Below are 19,314 nucleotides of genomic sequence, written 5' to 3' on the forward strand. Positions count from 1 at the left end.
TTTTTCCCCCAGCTTCATTTTTCCTGGAAGAGAGTGACTGGGCATGAGCCAGCCCGAGAGCTGACTGGAACTGAAGTGTTCTCACAATGCCAGGCCTCACCCCCTCCCACTGGCCGCCCTGCTCCACGTTGGGCCCCCTCAAGGCCAGTCTGTGAGGGACCCTGCCCCCCCGGCCTCGCCCGATGGCTCCTGGCATAGCCCTGCCTCCAGCCTTCCCCATCTCTCGCTGCCTCCCCTCCTCTATCCCTGGGGTTTCCATGGTAACCTTCCCCCTCCTCTGAGTTTCCATGGTGATAGTTCCCCTAACCCAGGTTCAACATGGCAGCTTTTCCCGACGAGAGCGTCTCTTCGGTTTCCATGACAGCCCCGAGGCCCACCCCCAACCCGCCCACATCGGTTGAGTGCAGCCCCCCACCCCCACCCTGCCATCTCCCTGCAGTGAGCCCCCACACCCACTGCTCAACGTACCAGGAGAAAGTGCAGGGCCGGCCCCCGATGGAGACAGCCACATCGCTGCCAGCGTTCAGGTGATTTCCCTCAATACCAATCCAGGTACCCCCAGAGAGTGGACCGCGAGCAGGGGTCACCCGGTAAAAGGTGGGGGTCTGCAGAGAAAAGGACGAGGTTAGGGAAGACTGCTGGGTGCTCTGGAATGGGGGGCTGACCACGGAGATACCCGCTCAGACTCAAGTTCAGGAGGACATGGTTGGTGAGGTGGGGGTCATGGTGGCAGGAGAGGGAGGAGGAAGCCAGAACGAAGCAACCCTCCCAGGCCCCAAGAACACCGCCTGAGGCGGCCTGGGGCTTGTCCCACTTTGAGGAATACCGTGCAGCCTTGGGGAAGTCACTTAGCAACCCCAGGCTTCCAGTGTGCCCAGTGTGTAAATGGGCACGTTCCTCCTTCCATCCAGAACAGTAAATAGAGTGGTCTGCACAAATGCAAGGTACATTTATTTTTATGTTTCCCTGCCTAGTGGAACTCCATCTGAAGGTAACTGGCTTCCTCCCCATTGAGAACTCTAAGAATACATTCCAGACGGTGTGGTGTGGTAGGGGAAGCGTGGGGCTGGCTCTTGGTTGACCTGGGTTCTAATCTCGGCCCTGCTAAGAACAAATGGGGTGATCCCAAAGTCACCACCCCTCGGGACCTCAGTCTTGAGACCTATAAAATAGAGGGGTTAACCTAGATGCTTCTGCCCAGCTTCCCCCTTCTATAGCCTCAGGCCCCACCCAGCTCAGGCATTCTAGATTCTAAGGCCTTCCCCATTCTCTATTCTAGCACCCCTCGGGGCTCCCCATTCCACATTCTAAGGTCCTTTTTAGCTCTACCATTCCATAGTTTAAGGCCTCTTCCACTTCGGTATGCCAGAATGGATCTCTAAGGCAGGCTGTGCAATCACTGACAGTCATTTACCCCAAAACATTCATGAAATGCCTCCCATGCGCAAGCTTCCACAGCAGGCACTGACCAGGGTCACTCCCCTTCATGAGCTTGTCTGGAGTGCAGAGTGAGCCCCAGGGGCTAACAGGCCTGACTGCACCCTCTTATTTGTACCAGTGTGAGAGGCCTATGTCCCCAGGACTGCTGAGTCCCCCAAGGCAAGGGGGCCTGGCCCAGAGTGGATGCTAACTAGGTATCCATTGAAGGGAGTGACCCTCTCTGGCTTCCCCTAGAAGGAACAGAGGTCTCTGCGGACTCTCTGACTCGGAGGACTCTGGCAGGGTAGCGATGGGCTGCTCTGAGGAGTGAGGCTGGCCAACGGGCCGGGGAAGAAGGCAAGGACCGTCTTACCACAAACGTGAACCTCTTGGGGGACATGGCGCGGTAGTGAGGGGAACAGTCTCGCACGCACACCTCCACCAGGGCATCGTGAGCTCGGCTGGGGCTCGCATCTCCAATCTCACAGACGATCCTGGGGGAAGCCAAGGTGGTCAGTGCTGTTTGCTCTCAGCGAGAGGAGGATGGTGGGGGCGGATGAAGGAGCAGGAGTCTGTCTGGGAGCAGAGACCTAACCAGGCCAGGAAAAACCTCTGAGGTCTTCTGGTCCAATGTCCTCGTTTTATACTTGGGGAAACAGAGCACCAGAAGTGACTTGTCCATAGACGCAAAGACGACAGTACCAAGATTTGAACCCGGGACCTCTGACTCCATTCTTTCCATTTCACCCTGATGTGAGGGTCAGAATGGAAGTGTGTTCTTGGCTCAGGGTGGGGCAGCCTGGAAAGGCCCTCTCCAGGTCACACAGCCAGAAGGGACTTAAGGTCACTGAGTTCAATCCCTCCATTTTTCAGATGAGGGATATAACCACTTCCAGGGTCACACAGTCAGTGTCAGAGGAGGCCCTGAATCAGGGCAGCACTCTGTCCACCCATTCTCTCTTGAGCTGACCCTTTGCAAACTAGGCCAGAATCTACATTACTAACCTTTTCAAGGCCCATTCCTCCCCCCCACACTCAACTCCCCAAGATATTCACCCTTTGCAAATGAGGCTAGTGAGAAACACTGCAAAGAGACAGCAGATTCTAAGTCAAGAAGATTTGAGTTTGAATCCTAGTTCACCCAAACAATAAGCATTAATTTAGCACCTACTGTGTGCCAGACACAACAGCTTTACTATGCACACTCTGGGTGACTTTAGAAAAGTCAGTTCACTTCTCTAGAAAAGGACAGAGATAATCTCTAAGCTGTGTTCTAGCACTAGGCCCTGTGATCCTTTGAGGCTTGAATGAGATGAGACTATTCTAGGGAATGACTCACACGCTGAGTTTGCTAATGTTCCAAGCTCTAGCAGGGCCCCCAGGGTCCCAGAAGGGGCAGGGGTCTCAGCTCCAGGAAAGAAAGAGGATCACTGGCAAAATGGGACCCCACACACACACACACCTCCTCCCAGGCCTGCTTGGCCCATCAGCCTGGGAACCAAAATCCACTGATCTCAATGGAAGGTATCCAGGTGCAGTGGAGATAATGAAGAATAATTCTTCATCATCATTTCTATGCAGCTTTAGGGTCTACAAAGCTCCTTATTCCCATTATCTCTGAGAGGCAACTGAGGCAGTCATCAGTCACTCAGTCAGTTAACAAGCATTTTTAAGTGATTACTGTGTACCAGGGGTACAAAGGAATAGAAAGAAAAGAGTTGCCTTCCCTGGGGGCTCACGTCCTGATCGGGGAGACAACAAGCAAATGCCTGGGCACTTACAACAGAGACACAGTGTGTCAATGTGAATGTCCCCATTTCACAGATTTGGAAAGTGAAGCCTGCAGAGCGCCTCCCTCGGGTCACCTAATGGTAAATGGCGACCGCGCTTCAAAGGGTCTCCTGACACGTCCGTTGTGCTTTTTACCATCCTCAAGAAAGGGCCCTGAATAGGGAGCTGGGAGATTTGCATTCTAATCCTCGCCCGTGTCTTAGTGATTTTCACTCTTTGAGCCTCACTCTTCGCCTCTAAAATGGGCATGCTGGGGCAGCTAGGTGGCACAGTGGATAGAGCATGGGCCCTGGAGTCAGGAGGACCTGAGTTCAAATCCGACCTTAGACACTTGACGCTTACTAGCTGTGTGACCCTGGGCAAGTCACTTAACCCCAATTGCCTCACTAAAAAAAAACAAACAAACAATAAAATGGGCATGCTATTTCTTGCCCTGCCCTCCTCACACCTGAGGTGAGAATTAAATGAAACAGTACATGTGGAAGGCCTCTGGGAAGGATATTGTGATGACTGCATTCATCATATTCCTCCCCAGGAGCTGGGTCAGGGGATCCAAGAGCATCGGCGAGACAGGGGCCCTTTCTCCATCATCTATCAGCCTTCCCCCCAACCCCCACCCCCAACCCTGAGTTCTCCTCCCTAACCCGCTGCCCCACTCACTGCTCGGCACTGATATATTCACTCTCGATGGGATTGCATATCACCTTCCCCACACGCACACCCAGCCTCACATCCTCGAACTTCAGGCCGAGGTTCTCGCCGGTGATGGTGAGCCGAGTACCGCCTTGCCGTGGGCCTGTCTCTGGTGAAAGCTGAGGAGAAAGGAAAAGGAACAACGATATGGCCTCCAGGCGAGGCCAGGGGGTTGGTAGAGCATGGTTTGTGTGGCCAGCTGGGGGGGGGGGGCGGGGAGGGGGAGAAGGCTTCCTGGCCATATGCCAACCACACTCAAACTGTGGGTCAGCTTTTAGGCAAAGCTCTTATAGAGATGGGTAGAGGACCAGGCCAGGCAAGTGGGGCAAGGTCAGAAGGATGAGATGCCCAGTGGTCCAAGTGTCCAGCAGAATCCTTGTCTCTTAGGAGCTCATTTATTCGGTCTGAGACTTGGCCCTGGGGGGTTTTTCTGACTGACCATCCATGTGGCAAAGAGGGGGACCTTTCTCCCCTGGAAAGGCACTCCTGGTGAGAAGGGACAAACCCTAGAGGGATATGATCGATTTCTTCTTCCTCTCTGGTTTATCTATTAGAGCCTCGTGTGGGACGCGGGGCCCAGGTGAATGAGCCTCTGCATGCCCGTGGAACCTCAGGGAGATCCCAGAAGCACAGCATACCCAGCTCGGGACACAAACCTGACCCCATGCCCCTGGGGCACGAATGGACTCACAATCAATCATGTTACTAGTGAGAGAGGAGGCATTGGGATCAAGTGGAGGGATCCCAATTCTCACATCTTGTGATCAAGGGCCCTTTTTTTGTATAACACATAGCCAGGGTTTAGCCTGTTTCCAGGGTGAAGGGTCAGCCTATGGCCAACACTTGTAGTCATAATATGGTCAAATAGTCAGGAGAGTCTGTGGTCAAGCTGTGGCCATAGTTTGTGGTCAAACTGACTGCAGCAGACGGGGTGAGTCTGTGGTCAGGATTAGTGGTCAGACTGCAGCTGGGACTAGTGGGTCAACCTGTGAGCAGAATTAGAGGTCAGTCTCTGGCCAGGGGCAGGGCTCGGTCTGAGAATGAAATTGGCCGTGAGAATAAGGTCACCAGCCAGGGAACAAAGCAAATCCAATGAGTCCTGGCATCCCATGCTCCTTCCTTTCATCATCCGCATCTTGGACCCCTATACACAACCAAGATCCCTCCTCCTCCCTCCCCTCCCCTCTCCAGGACACCTGTCCTACCTTGAGGATCTTGGGGTCTGCACATCGGCTGTTTCCGCTACTGGCGTGCATCCAACCAATGTCCGGGGCAGGGCAGTGGTGGCGCAGAGAACAGCGCTTCTCGGCCACGCACCAGCCACACTCGAACCGCGGGTCAGCTTTGAGGCAGAGGCCACAGCTCTCACGGAGGGCAGAACACTTATACAGATGAGCTGAGGGTCAGAGGAGAGGCAGGGGTCAGGGAGGGCCCATGACTTCTCTGCTGTGGCTGCTTAGGACAGGGGTGGGCAGGGGTGAGCTTGCAGAGCGGTGCTGACCCGAGCCCTTTCATCCTTTCCAAATCAATCCTTCATTCTACCACTCCAGGGTCCTAGCAGGGTCCTCCTACCCATAATCCCTCAGTTCTCCCCCCCCCCTTCCTTCTCCCCCCCTCAAAGCTCTCCACAGAACATGGAAGGGAGCATCCAAGCCAAGGTCATGGACAGGAGGGGGCCAGTCCCCTCCACTCACCTTGGATGTTCTGGGGGTTGTCAATGACAAAATTGCCATTCCACACAACAGAGAGGTTGACGGGCAGGTCGCTGATGTCATTCCCTTCGTAGGTGTACTGTGGGAGGGAACAAAGAGGGGTGATGAGGGGCTTCAGTCTCATAAGGCTGACACCAGGGAGAAGCCAGGACTGGGGAAAACAGCCCAGAGCCTCCAGTGGGGAAGTTCTGAAGGACTGAGGGTCATGTGGCCAATGTGTAGGGAAGGCTCCCAAAACTGAGGTCACCCCTGACCCCCAGCTTCCCAACCCTCCTCTAAGCTCAGCTCCACACTCTAGCCCCTGGGCCAGCTTCAGGCCCCAGGGGCAGTTCCCTGGCTCCACACCTCTGCTCCAGCCAGGCCCAGCACGTCGGCTGGGTCAGCAGCCCTACTTGTGAGCTCCCAGGCTCTGCAGGGAGGGCATGCGCCCCCCCCCCCAAAAAAAAGACCCTAAACTTTCCCTAAAGCCACCAAACAAAGGGCTGACTTCCCCGGAGATCCTGTATCTAAGCTCCCTAATTTTCAGCAGACACCCTCAACTTGAAACTTGACCAGCAACTGACCCACACGTACAACTCTGCCTCAGTAGATCTGTCCAGCTTTGTATGACATCTATTCTCTGGCCCCTGCCTCCCTCCTTGACCCCATCCCCACCCCTTCAGAGAGGGGGACCCTTCCTTCTACCAGAAAAATTTCCTAATGATTGGTACCCACTGGCCCTGCCTCTGCTGGCCATGCAAGGTCAGACTCTGCCTAGGCTGGGCTCATCCAGACCCCCAGTGGGTCACATCACAGGTCCTGCTCTTTCCTGGGCAGAGAGCATCTGTGCTCATCAATATCCCCTGTCCCCCATCCTGATCTCCACCATGGATTCCTGTTACTCTCCTCTCCACCTTTGTAAATGCCAGCTCACACACCACCTCCTCCAGGAAGCCCTCCCTGACCCCCCCCCCTCCCAGGCCCATCCTTAATGAGCACTAGTGAGCAGCTGCTCTTTCATTTTATCCATGTCTTCCCCATCTTTTAGGTTAGATGCCTTGACTTCTGATGTCCACTCCAGATAAAGTTACATCTTACACCTGCTGCCCTGATTCTTTAGCCCGGCATCCAAAGCCCTCCACAGCTGGTCCCAACATGAATTTCCAGTCTCATCTCCACTGGCTCCCTCATAAACATCCCCCTGTCCCAGGGAGACAAGATTTCTCCCTGTTCCCCCAAACAAACTTTATCTTCTCCTAGGCTGGTGCCTCTGCTCACAATTCCTCGGGGTGGGATATCTTGTGGATATCTCTGTCAAAATCCCCCTCCTCCTTCAATGCCCAGGCTCAGTGTCACTTCTTCCATGAAAACTCTTCTCCTCCTTCTGTTCCCCCAGGATGCCCGCCAGGTGGGCAGTGTAAAGGTGTGGGGGTGGGTGCACTTCTAGCAGGCTTTAAAGGAAGCCCGGGAATTCCCAGAGGGGAAGGCAAGGATGGGACCACAGCCTGGATAGGCAGGAGAAAGAATGCTGGGTGGGATATCCCGGAGACAGTGGCTGCCTGCCCTCAGGGCACTTACAGTCTGGCTGTAGAGAAGCAACAATGGGAGTGGAGAATGGAACCTTTAAGAGGGGCAGCCAACGGGCAGCTAGGTGGCATAGTGGATAGAGCACTGGCCCTGGAGTCAGGAGGACCTGAGTTCAAATCCGACCTCAGACGCTTAACACTTACTAGCTGTGTGACCCTGGGCAAGTCACTTAACCCCAATTGCCTCACTAAAAAAAAAAGGGGAGGGGGGCAGCCAAACCCAGTGGGTTTGGAGCAGGGGGAGCCTGGGGAAGCCCATGAAACAGCTAGATTCAGAGCTGGAAGGACAGAAAATCCAAACCCTGAACAGATGAGGAAATGGAGGCCCAGAGGAGAAGCTTCCTGAAAATGCCCCAAGTTCATTCAGGTCTGGAAGGATTTCCATAGGCAGAGATGGGAGGGAGGGTGATGAGCTAGACAACAGGTGGCCTGGGGGCACGGTGAGCAGCCTAGCCTTGACTGGGGCCTCCCGGGCCTCCAGTGCCAAATGGCCTGGATCAGGAATTCTTACTGATTTTTGTGTCACAACCCCCTGGGCACTGTCTTTTGAAACCTACGGACCCCTCCTCAGAATAAAGTTTCTAAATGCATAGAGTCCAATTCAGAGGTTGCGAAGGAAACTAATGATGCTGAAATACAGTCACCAAATGCCAATGAAAAAGAAAACCAGGTAAAGAACTAAAGACGACATGGTTTCCAAGCCCCCTTCTTCTAGTTCTGATGTTTGAGGGGTCTATTATACAGAGAACAAGTGAGAAAACCTCGGGTGAAACACCTGAGCAGATCCAAGCCAGAGTGAGGGAGGGCGGGGAGGGGAAGAAGAAGAGACCTCTCTCTGTAAGGGACGAGGGCAGGGCAACATCGGGGACTGGGGAGGCCCCCATTGGAAGGGGTCAGGAGCACTTTGAGGGTCTGGTGTTGGGAAGAATGGAGTGGGGACAGGGTCGGGGCTGAGCTGATCGATGGGCAGTGAAGGCTTCTAACTGAAACTGGCATTTCCAATTTGTACCGTGACACGTCTCATTTGGGGCCTGGGCCGAGTGGAGAGGCTTCCAGCCTGTGGCTGTCTAGAAAGCTTTCTGGCATCTCTTGGCTATGGCTTCCCCCCCAGAAATGGGCTGCATTGGGGGAAGGGGGTGTGGGATGGGGGGGAGAGGGATATATTAACCCTTGGGGATACAGGCAAGAAGCTCATCTCCTTCTAACACCTATGCAGTAGACAGAGTAGAGAGGTACTCAGAGACCCGAGTGTGAATCTTGGTACATTTACTGTAACCTGTTAGACTCTGAGTGAGGCAGCTAGGTGGTACAGTGGAGAGAGCCTGATTCTAGAGTCGGGAGGACCTGAGTTCAAATTTGAGCACAGACACTTACTAGCTGGGCAAGTCACATCACCCTCTTTGCCTCAATTTCCTCAACTGTCAAATGAGCTGGTAAAGGAAATGGCAAACTACTGCAGTATCTTTGCCGAGAAAACCACAAATGTGGTCAGGAAAAAACGACAACAACAAACAACAATGGCACTTAATCTCTCCTGGCCTCAGTTTCCTCCTAAATCAGATGTGAAGGTTAGACTAGGTCAGAACCTGTGGAACCAGATTAAACTATAACCTTGGGGGGCAGCTAGGTGGCGCAGTGGATAGAGCACCGGCCCTGGAGTCAGGAGGACCTGAGTTCAAATCCGGCCTCAGACACTTAACACTTACTAGCTGTGTGACCCTGGGCAAGTCACTTAACCCCAATTGCCTCACTAAAAAAAAAAAAAACAAAAAAAACTATAACCTTGGGAAAGGTTTGACAGAATAAATAAAAATACAATAAAACTGATAATGTGAATTTGTGGTTTTCTAGGTGAATATGAGCCCCCTGAAGGAATCTCTTCCCATGTGAGTTTGACAAGACAGGATTAGATGACTTTGGAGGGGGCGGGGCAATGAGGGTTAAGTGACTTGCCCAGGGTCACACAGCTAGTAAGTATCAAGTATCTGAGGCTGGATTTGAACTCAGGTCCTCCTGAATCTAGGGCTGGTGCTTTATCCACTGTGCCACCTAGCTGCCCCCCCACCAGATGACTTTTAAGGTCCCTTCGAGGTCCAAAGCTACCATCCCAGGATCTTCCACATGGACAGAACAGTGAGATTCCGTAGCTGCAGATGGCATGAAGGTGGTTCTAGCAACAACATCCAGCACATCTTACTGAGCGAGGGACCAGCTAGGATGAGAGACCAGAATCATGGCCACTCATTTTCATGGGGTGGGAAGTCAGAGAGAGCCTCGCAGGCCATCTGGTCTGGCCCCCAGGCCCCTCCCAAGGATCCTCTGTTTCCCCATGTACACCCTCTATTCTAGCCTGGTCTGCTGGGATGGCCAAGGACGGTCTCCTTGCTCTTTAGCACCTCCCCACGAAGCCCTTCGCTTCTTTGCCCCTTTTTCTCTAAGACCCAGTCCTGAGCCTCCCACCGGACACCTCAGGCCCTCCAGCTGCAACCACATCCTCTCCAGGGTTCACACAGGATGCCAACCACCTATGCATCCACCATGCCACCACTGACACCTTCCAAGGTGTGAAAACACACACTCTCCCTTCCTTCACACTTCCCCTCTGACATACCTAAATCACACGGGCTTCCTCCCACACACATTCTCTGTACATGAGTGTACACTTATAAGCACAGATGGGGTCTTCAACAGACAAAATCATCATTTATATGGGTATCCCCTTAGCCCATGAGCTCCTTGAGGAAGAATTATTTTTTGCCATTTTTTTTTTAATCTTTAGAGCCTAGAAAAGAGCCTGGCACAAAAATGTGTGCTCAGAACATGTTTGCTGACTGACTGACTACAGAGACCTCCTTGTACAAGGTGCCATATTACATCTCATGTTTGTTCTATACAACACATACACATCTGTATGCTATTCACTGCCCCATCAACCTTTCTCTTCACACATGCATTTTCCTGCTTCCTGCATTCTGTCTGTCTGTCTGTCTGTCTGTCTGTCTGTCTCTCTCTCTCTCTCACACACACACACACACACACACACACACACACACACACACACACAGTCACTCACTTCCACAAGGATTCTTCACGCATTCATTTGTTCCCCAAAGCATTTATTTATTTATTTATTAGCACCTGCCTCCCAGGGCTGTTGTGAAGTATTTTGCTCCAAAGCATCCTGTTACTGCTAGTTACTATTACCATCATCATTATTAATGGGCTACGTGCAAGGTGCTATACTAAATGCTCATGAGACAAAGAAGGAAAAAAGCCTGCCCTCAGAAAGCTTCCACAGCATAACAAGGGAGATGGGGGAGGGGGAAAGAGTGTGTATGCATACAACGAAAATCAAAATCTGAAGCCATCCTATGAATAATTATATAAAAAGAATTTATAAATAAATTTATTTACGGATAAGTTTCTTTCTAAATTAAAATCATATAAATCATTCTATAAATAGAGTCATTCTATAAATAATCTGGATGGGGTGAGATGTACATTCTCTCACTCACCATACACATGCACACACTCACACATGCCCCTATACCCCTTCCCTTACACACATTATAAACATTCTGAGGGGCAGCTAGGTGGTGCCGTGGATAGAGCACTAGCCCTGGAGTCAGGAGGACCCAAGTTCAAATCCGGTTTCAGACACTTGACACTTACTAGCTGTGTGACCCTGGGCAAGTCACTTAACCCCAATTGCCTCAACAATAAATAAACAAACAAACATTCCTGTATAAACCTCTCAATGTATATAGTATCTCTCCCAGTGGAACTTGAGCTGTTGAGGACTTGGGAGCCAAGAGACCACTGGGCTTCACTCTGATACGTGTAGGTTCCTCTATCCTCTCTGAGCCTCAGCTCCCTTATCTGTTAAATGGGAATGCTCCCAGGGCTGTTGGGAAGTTCCAATGAAATGAGGTGACAGATGTATAGAAATGAAGTGCTTTGTAAGCCTCCACTGTCAGGCTTTATGCTTCTTCAAATGGAAAATAGGGATAATATCAGCACCTGCTTCGAAGGGTCATTGCAAGGATCACAGTGCCTGACATACACTAAGTGCCTAATAAATGTGTGTACCCTTCCCCTTCCCCCATATCTACATCAGTTGTCTTTCTATACATTGTCTTGGTTTTTCAATTTTGTTTTGTTTTGCGAAGCAATTGATGTTAAGTGACTTGCCCAGGGTCACACAATAAGTGTCAAGTGTTTGAGGCTGGAGTTGAACTCAGGTCCTCCTGACTCCAGGGCTGGTGTTTTATCCACTGTGCTACTAGCTGCCCCTATACATTGTCATATGTGCTCTAGACAAACACATTTCCCTTTTCTCCTGCCCTTTTTTTCTCGCTCCCTTTCTCTTCTCTCCCTTCCTTTTTCTCTTCCTTCTCCCTCCCTTTCTCTTTCTTCCTTCTCTTTCCTCCTCTCTCTTTTCCCTACTCTCTTTCCCCTCCCTTTCTCTGTATTCCTTCCATCCCTCCCCTTCTCTCTTCCCTCTCTCCCCTCCTTCTCCCCTCTCTTGCTCTCTTGTGCTCTGCACTCTCCCTGTCTCACTCCTTACAGACACCCTGACTCTCCCCTTCCTGGCTCCTGTATTCAGGTGAGCCCTCCCCGCTCCCCCTCCTTCCCTGTCATGCCCCTCCCCCTTCCCCCTCCCTCCCTGTCATGCCCCTCCCCCTCCTTTCCTGTCATGCCCCCTCTCCCCTCCCTCCCTGTCGTGCCCCCTCCCCTCCCGGTATCCCTCTAAGTCCAGAGCGGCTACAGCTGTGTCCTATTTTTCTGTAGCTGATGACCTCAACTCCTTCCCAGCACTTCGGGGACTGAAGCAATGTACATGGTGTCTCGCTGGGGCTCAACTGCAATTCATCATTATTTTATCTGCAGGAATTTAATTGGATCCTATCAAACTCTCCTGATACCCCCTCTTCACTTTAAACACTGCTGCAGGAAAGATAAATGCGGGCCCAGCCAGGAGAAAGCAAGGGAGCGAGCTGGTGAGCGAGGGCCAGGACGCACGCGCCAAAGGAAATTTCGGAGCCTGGAACACAGGAGGCTCATTTCCTCCTGCCTAACTGCATAATTAGGGCTCATGGAGGTCCGTGCTGGGGGGGGGGGGGGGATTTATGTGCCTGGAAATGCTGGCCGGCCCCCAGGAAAACCCCGACAAGAAAGGTGAGGCGTGGTGGGGACAGCAATAGCCATCCCTGCTCTCCTCCCAGGCCTTCATCCTTCCTCCCTTCTTTCCACTGGTCAGTGCCCCCCGGGGGCCAACCCGCACCATGGGCTGGGCGCTAGGAATGCAAACCCCTCCGCAGGGCTGAGGGCAGACAACAGGGGGCAGGCCAGCCCCAGAGATGCTCCCCAATCCAGCCGGGCATCCACAGCCATAAAGTGATTTGTCTAGCAGTTCCCTCACCACGCCCTTATAAGGCAGGGATCACACTAATCTAGCCCAGCTCCGGGAGGAGGGGAGAGGTGGGCAGCATGACTAACCGTACAGCCATTTTACAGGCGAGGAAGCTGAGGCTCAGAGAGCAGAAAAGATACACACACACACACACACACACACACACACACACACACACACACACACGCAGTCATAGCCAGGAACCAAGGTCTCTTGATGGTCACTGGGCTCTCCCCATCACCCTGACTCAGGAACCACAGATTGAAAATGAGAGCAAAAAGCAACCTTACAGGTCATCTGGTCTAAATGCCCCCTCCCACCCCATTCATTTTACAGATGAGCAGAGAACTGAACTATCCACCATGCCAGGCATCTGGTCTAGTTTTACTCATATGGAAACTGAGGCCCACAGAAGCAAGGTCACATAGGCATTAAATGGCAAAGTCATTCAGTGGATAGAGTCCTGGGGAGTTGGGGAGACCTGAGTTCAAATCCATCGTCAGACACTTGCTGGAGGAGTGACCTTGGGCTGGGTCTTTTAACCTGTCTGCCTCAGTTTCCTTATCTGTACAGGGGGATAACCAAAGCATCTGCATCGCAGAGTTGTGGTAAGGATAAAAAGAGATACTTGTAGAGTGCTTTGCAATCTTAAAGCACTATATAAGTGCTAGTTATTATTAATAATAATAATCATTATCATAAAAGTCGCCATTTGAATCCAGGACCTCTGACTCAAAATCTAGCCACAAGTGAAAGAATGCGCCTGTTGGAGGCCAGAGCAAGACAAGGCCCAGGTGAGACCCAAGCAGGCCAACTGCACTCATGGGTGGGCTTCTTGAGGGCAGGGACTGTCTTCTGCCTCTTTTGGCATCCACAGTGCCCAGCACATAGTAGGTGCTTAATAAATGTTTAGTGACGGACCGACTGATTGAAGGGCTAAGCAAAATGAGTGGCCCAGGATCCAGGAAGACATAAGAAATGAGGGGCAAGTCAGAAGAGGGATGAGGAGGCCCCAGGAGGGCAGAGTTAGGGGAACCAATTCCAAACACAGGCACCAAGGAGCCCTTGGAGCTGAGGACAAGCAAACTCCCTAGTTGGAGGCTTCTCAGAAGGGCTCGGCCAGCGGGCAGTGAAAGGAAAGCTGGCAGCAGCTGATTGGAGCCAGGGCCTGGGGGAGAAAGGGGGACAAATCCTGACATACCAGACATACCAAGTTCCTCTCCTGGTTACTTCAAGGCCCCTCCTGAACAATCCTTGGCACCTTGGCACCCAGGAATCTCCAGGTAAGAACAGAAGCAAAGAAGCTATAAACCAGCAGGTTCTCAAAAACAGGCACCTGAGAGACAGACCACTCAAACCCCTTCACTGGACAGATGAGGAAACTGAGGAAGGAGATGGCTGAAGTCACAGCCAGGATTTAATTAAGCACCTACTATGTGCTGGGGACTGTGCTTAGTGCTGGTCACACAGACACCTGGAGAGAGGGCTAATAGGCCTGAGAACCAGGGCTCTGGACTCTCGATCCAGGTAGCACAGGGCATAGAACACTGGCACCATAGCGAGGGAGATGAGTTCAAATTCTGAAAATCACTTAACCCCAGACTTCCTCAGTTGACTCATCTATAAAATGGAGATGACAATAACAGCATCTACCTCTCAGGGATATTTTTGGGATAAAATATACGTAACATATATAGTTGATATGATGTGATATGATATGATAAATGATATGATAAATGTAAGGTGCTTTATATGCCTTCAACTTCCATATAAACATTAGTCATTGTTATTATTTCCAATGTCCCACAATTCTCTGTAACCATCTGTTAAATCAGTAATAAAAAAAAATAAGATATTTCAGATTTTTTTTTTACTACATGCATCTGACTACATTGCTCTGAGGGATGCTAGGTGGTGCACTGGATAGCATATTGGGCCAGGAGTCAGAAAGTCCCCTCTTCCTGAGTTCAAATCCAGCCTCAGATACTTCCTAGCTGCGTGACCCTGGGCAAGACACTTCACCTGGTTTACCTCAGTTCCTTATATGTAAAATGAGCCAGAGAAGGAAATGGCAAACCACTCCAGTATCTTTGCCAAGAAAATCCCAAATGGGGTCAGGAAGAGTCAGACCCAACTGAAATGACTGAAAACCAATGCAGCTCTTGAACTAAAATTTTTTTTTTAATTAGTCTTCATATATTTTAAGCCCTAAAAGCCTCTTCTCTGTAGTGCTTGGCGAACCCCCAATTTGAAGATGGGAAGGCCAATTCCAACTCAGGGTAGGTTCTACACATGGGCAGGCCGTGGACACAACCACCCATTCGGCTAGCCCCATCAGGGAACGGGTGTTCTCCACAAGTGAGTGTTCCAGATAACCCCACTGGATGGCAAACCCTGTTTTCTTTGAATCACTGCTAATGAAACTCATTCTCCCAAACCGCAAACACTTCCCTGCCTGCACAAACTGGGGGGAAGGAGGGGCAGGATAAAACTCATCTTTTTCTTTAGGGATCCTCATTATGAACACGCAAGGCTCTTCTCAATCTGGCCCTTAGATCCCTCACCAGCCTTGGCCCTCCCCTTCACTCCCTCCTATGATCCAGCCAAATGAGGGGACCGGCTCTTCTGCCTCCCTCCTCCCGGCCTCCCATGTCAGTGACATGCTCCCTCTTCAACTGTGCCTATTGAAAACATCACTCCCTTCAAGGCTCAGCTCAGGTGACACCTCCTCCACAAAGTCTTCCCATATCCGCATCCAGTTGTTAATAGTTTCTCTCTCCTTCTGTAGATTACCTAGTTTTTTAAAAATCTACACACCTTTCCTCGCCAAGCAGCATGGGAGTAATTAAAAGAGTATTGGGGAAAAGTATTTGGAAACACCTGGGTTCAAATCCTAGTTCAGCTACTTGCTCCTGGTATGATCTTGGGCAAATCACTTAACCTCTATGGGCTTCAAATTCTTCTACTTAGAAATAAGGGGGTTGTACTAGAAGATGTCTACCATATCTTCTGACCCTAAATCTATGCTCCTATGACCCCCCCCCTACATTTTTTGTCTCTGTATTTCCGGTGCCTGGCACACAGTAGGCACTCAAGAAACGTATGTTGGTTTGAATTTAACCGAATCTCTAGGCAAGAGGTTCCTGGTTAATGGGATGACGGTCATGATTTTAAGGTGTGAAAAGCACTTTGCATTTGTAGTGTCCAAGTCTTGGTTGACCCCATTTGGGGTTTTCTTGGCTAAGATACTGGAGTGGTTTGCCATTTCCTTCTCCACCTCATTTTACATCTGAGGAAACTGAGGCAAACAGGTTTAAGTGACTTGCACAGGGTCACATAGTTCAAAAGTGTGTGAGGCTAGATTTGAACTCAGGTCCTCCTGACTCCCAGGCCCCACCTAATTGACTGGGCTTTGCATAAGTTATCTCACTTGATCCTGACAATAACTCTGGGAGGTAGATGCTAGTATTATCCCAGTCTTACAAATAAGGAAACAGAAGCTGAGAGAGGTTAAATGATTTGCCCAGGATCACACAGTTACTAGCGCCCAGGGTGGGATTTGAACTCAGGTGTTCCTGACTCCAAGTCAGCAATCTCAGCCACCACATAACTTCCTTCTCTTACACTGGAATACCTGGCTTCTTCCTCCTCTGTGGCCACTGAAGGCCTCAACAACTGAAGCCTTGCTCTCAAAAACCCAGGTCCTATCCCCATTCCCTAACTGTGTGACCTCGAAACAGCTCCCATAATTCTGAGCTCTCAATTTCCACATCTATCAAATGAGAGAGCTGGAGTTGAGGAATTCCTCCCCAAAACCTCCCTCCTGTGCTTACAGCGGAAAGAGCCCTGGATTGGGAGTCAGAGGACCTGGGCTCCAATCTGCGTGACCCTGGACCAAGCACGTTCTTTGGACCTCAGTTTCCTCATTTGTAAAATGAAGGGGTTTGGACCAGGTAGCCTCTATCTAGCAACAGAGGGATAACTCTGTGACTAAATAATCTTTAGGGCTCCTTCTATCTCTAAATAAATGACCATCTTTCAAGGTTCCAAGACCCCATCCCAGTGCTGGCTCTGTGTTCTAAGGTCCTTTCCAGTTCCAACACCCCGGGGTTCTGAGGTCTCTTCCAGTTCTAAGTCTCATGGTTCTAGAAGGTAAGTGACCCTTGGATAGATCATCGATTCAGAGTCAGGAGGATACTCAAAGGTATCAAACACATGACCCACAATGCTCCAGAGTGTGGCCACGGGGCGGCTAGGTGGCGCAGTGGATAGAGCACTGGCCCTGGATTCAGGAGGACCTGAGTTCAAATCTGGCCTCAGATACTTAACACTCACTATCTGTGTGACCCTGGGCAAGTCACTTAACCCCAATTGCCCCACCAAAAAAAACAAAAACAAAAACAGAGTGCGGCCACAACCAGATTAAAATGTAATTGTGGGGCAGCTAGGTGGCGCAGTGCATAGAACACCGGCCCTGGAGTCAGGAGTACCTGAGTTCAAATCCGATCTCAGACACTTAACACTTACTAGCTGTGTGACCCTGGGCAAGTCACTTAACACCAATTGCCTCATTAAAAAAAAATGTAATTGTGAAATATTTAACAAAAAAAGCAAAATACAATTAAAGATAGATAATGTAAATGTGTGGTTTTCTAAGTCAATATGCAAGACAGGGATGCTTATGTACTGTTCATGGGGCCCAGCTTCTACTTCAATCTGACACTAGTGCAACCTCATTTTATAAGTAAGAAAAAGGGCCCATGATGATATCAGGTAGCATGCACACAATCATACGTGTGTACATATGTGCAAACACACACTCACTCCTGTCATTCTTGGTCTCATCTGACACCCTGTAAAATTTAATATAAAATAAGGATCTGTGTGCCAAGCCATGTCCTCTCATTCCGTGTTCAATGCTGAGAGATGCTCCTGCAGAAAGCACACCCATCTCTCTGTTTCACAGGCATCTACTAAGCAGACCTTTCTATTAGCCCGCACTCCTCCGTGTCTACGGCACAATGATAACTGACATTCATAATGACGGCCTGGAGGCTCCGTGAGAAGCTGAAGTGTCTTTTGAATCATCAAAGAAAGATTCAATTAGGCGCCGTGTAGTTTCACTGTTAAGAGTGTTTTATTATATTCTAATTCTTGGGAAATGGGTAATCCACGCGTGGTACCTTTCTAATAATCAGAATCTTAGATTAGCCAGAACACGGCATTCTTTGACTCAGCCAGAGAACAGAGCGTCTTACTAAGAGATGTCTGCTCCAGCAGAAAACAGTTTTTCAGATAAGGATGACGGCAAGTCCAGGAGACCTGCCGCAGTCCATCAACATGGTCATGGGGGTGTTCTTCAACCAGCTACTCTCTAAATCGTAAAAAGATAATAATTGCTCTTATCTGTCGAGCGAGCTAAATTCCTTGGAGCACTTTCATATCCATAATCTAACTGGATTCTTATAATTATCCTGAGAGATGAAGAAAGGGATGGTTATACCCATTTTGTAGATGAGGAAACCTGAGTTTCCTCAACCTTTTCAAATAGCCCCTTCTGCCCCCAAAGAGGTCATAAAAAAGGCCCTGTATGTACCAAAATATCTACAGCACAGTCAGCCCACAGCACCATGCTGCCTCCCTTTTCTATCACTTCTCAGCCTAACCTGGCCACTGAACTACACCTCTCTGAAGGCCTTAACAACACTCCCCTTTTCAGGGGCAATTCTTCCCAGACTTAGGCAATGAACTGTTTGATTTTTTTGTTTGTTTTTTTGTGGGGCAATGAGGGTGAAGTGACTTGCCCATGGTCACACAGCTAGTGTCAAGTGTCTGAGGCTGAATTTGAACTCAGGTCCTCCTGAATCCAGGGCCAGTGCTTTATCCACTGAACCACCTAGCTGCTCCCTGCAATGGACTGTTTGAGTAGCTACCCTAGTGAAGGTGTTTCCCCTTGGCCTTCAGCAGAGCCCATTTCCCAGAAAGACCAAAGGGATGGGGGCTTTCTTTTTTCCCCTTTCTTGTTCCAAAGCTCAAAAAATCCAGGTCTCTGATTTACACTCTAACAGAAAAGGTGTTACCCTGTTATCAATAAACATTTGCTGACCTAAATGACTAAATAATTGATCATAAAGAAGTACTAAGTACCTTGTATCTCATTAGAAGAGCATCTGTAGTGTTGACTGAGCCAGCAGGGGGTTCCTAACTTTTTTTTTCCCTTGCTATTCATTGGCCTGCTTTATTAAGGGTGTATACTCCCAGCTAAGGGGAAATGTGCAAATCGAGGCAGACCCACATTTAATGCTTCCCCCTCAAACCATCTCCCTCCAACTAAAAGATACTATTACAAAAACAAGAGCATTTCATTCTTCTCTGAATTTACTGCCTTGGTCCCTGGCTAATCTAAGATTACTGCCTCTGCCCAGGCCAGCACCCTGGAGAGGACACTCCAGCTACTCCTCATGGGGTAAATACAACACAGGATGCGGCAGTTACCGGTTATAAGTCACTCAGAAGCTGCGGCTCCCCTATCAGACTGCACAGCCACACTGTGGCTTGTGGCTCTTCAAGGCACTGATCCATGGTCATCCACGACTGGTGGAGGCCTACTACTGGTCCCCGGAAGGAGAATATCATCATCAAAGTTCTAGAATCAACCCAAGTAGGGCTGATTTTAGAGAGGAGGAAACTGAGGTCCCAAGTGGGCAAGCAGCTTGTTCCA

The 19,314-nt window shown here is 50.2% G+C and overlaps 1 protein-coding gene across 2 annotated transcripts in view; it reads right to left on the reverse strand.

Moving 5' to 3' along the window:
* PLXNA1 (plexin A1) overlaps positions 1-19,314 on the reverse strand; it is a 314,962-nt gene that overhangs the window by 79,404 nt on the left and 216,244 nt on the right. For both annotated transcript variants that reach the window (XM_044004450.1, XM_044004458.1), the window contains exons 11-15: positions 5,598-5,694; positions 5,109-5,299; positions 3,871-4,022; positions 1,793-1,913; positions 469-605 (exon numbers count right to left, since the gene is read on the reverse strand). In XM_044004450.1, coding sequence (XP_043860385.1) covers positions 469-605; positions 1,793-1,913; positions 3,871-4,022; positions 5,109-5,299; positions 5,598-5,694 — 698 coding nt within the window. The remainder of the gene's footprint in view (positions 1-468; positions 606-1,792; positions 1,914-3,870; positions 4,023-5,108; positions 5,300-5,597; positions 5,695-19,314) is intronic.

This window comes from Dromiciops gliroides, chromosome 1 (genome assembly GCF_019393635.1).
Source record: "Dromiciops gliroides isolate mDroGli1 chromosome 1, mDroGli1.pri, whole genome shotgun sequence".
Lineage (NCBI taxonomy): Eukaryota > Metazoa > Chordata > Mammalia > Microbiotheria > Microbiotheriidae > Dromiciops > Dromiciops gliroides.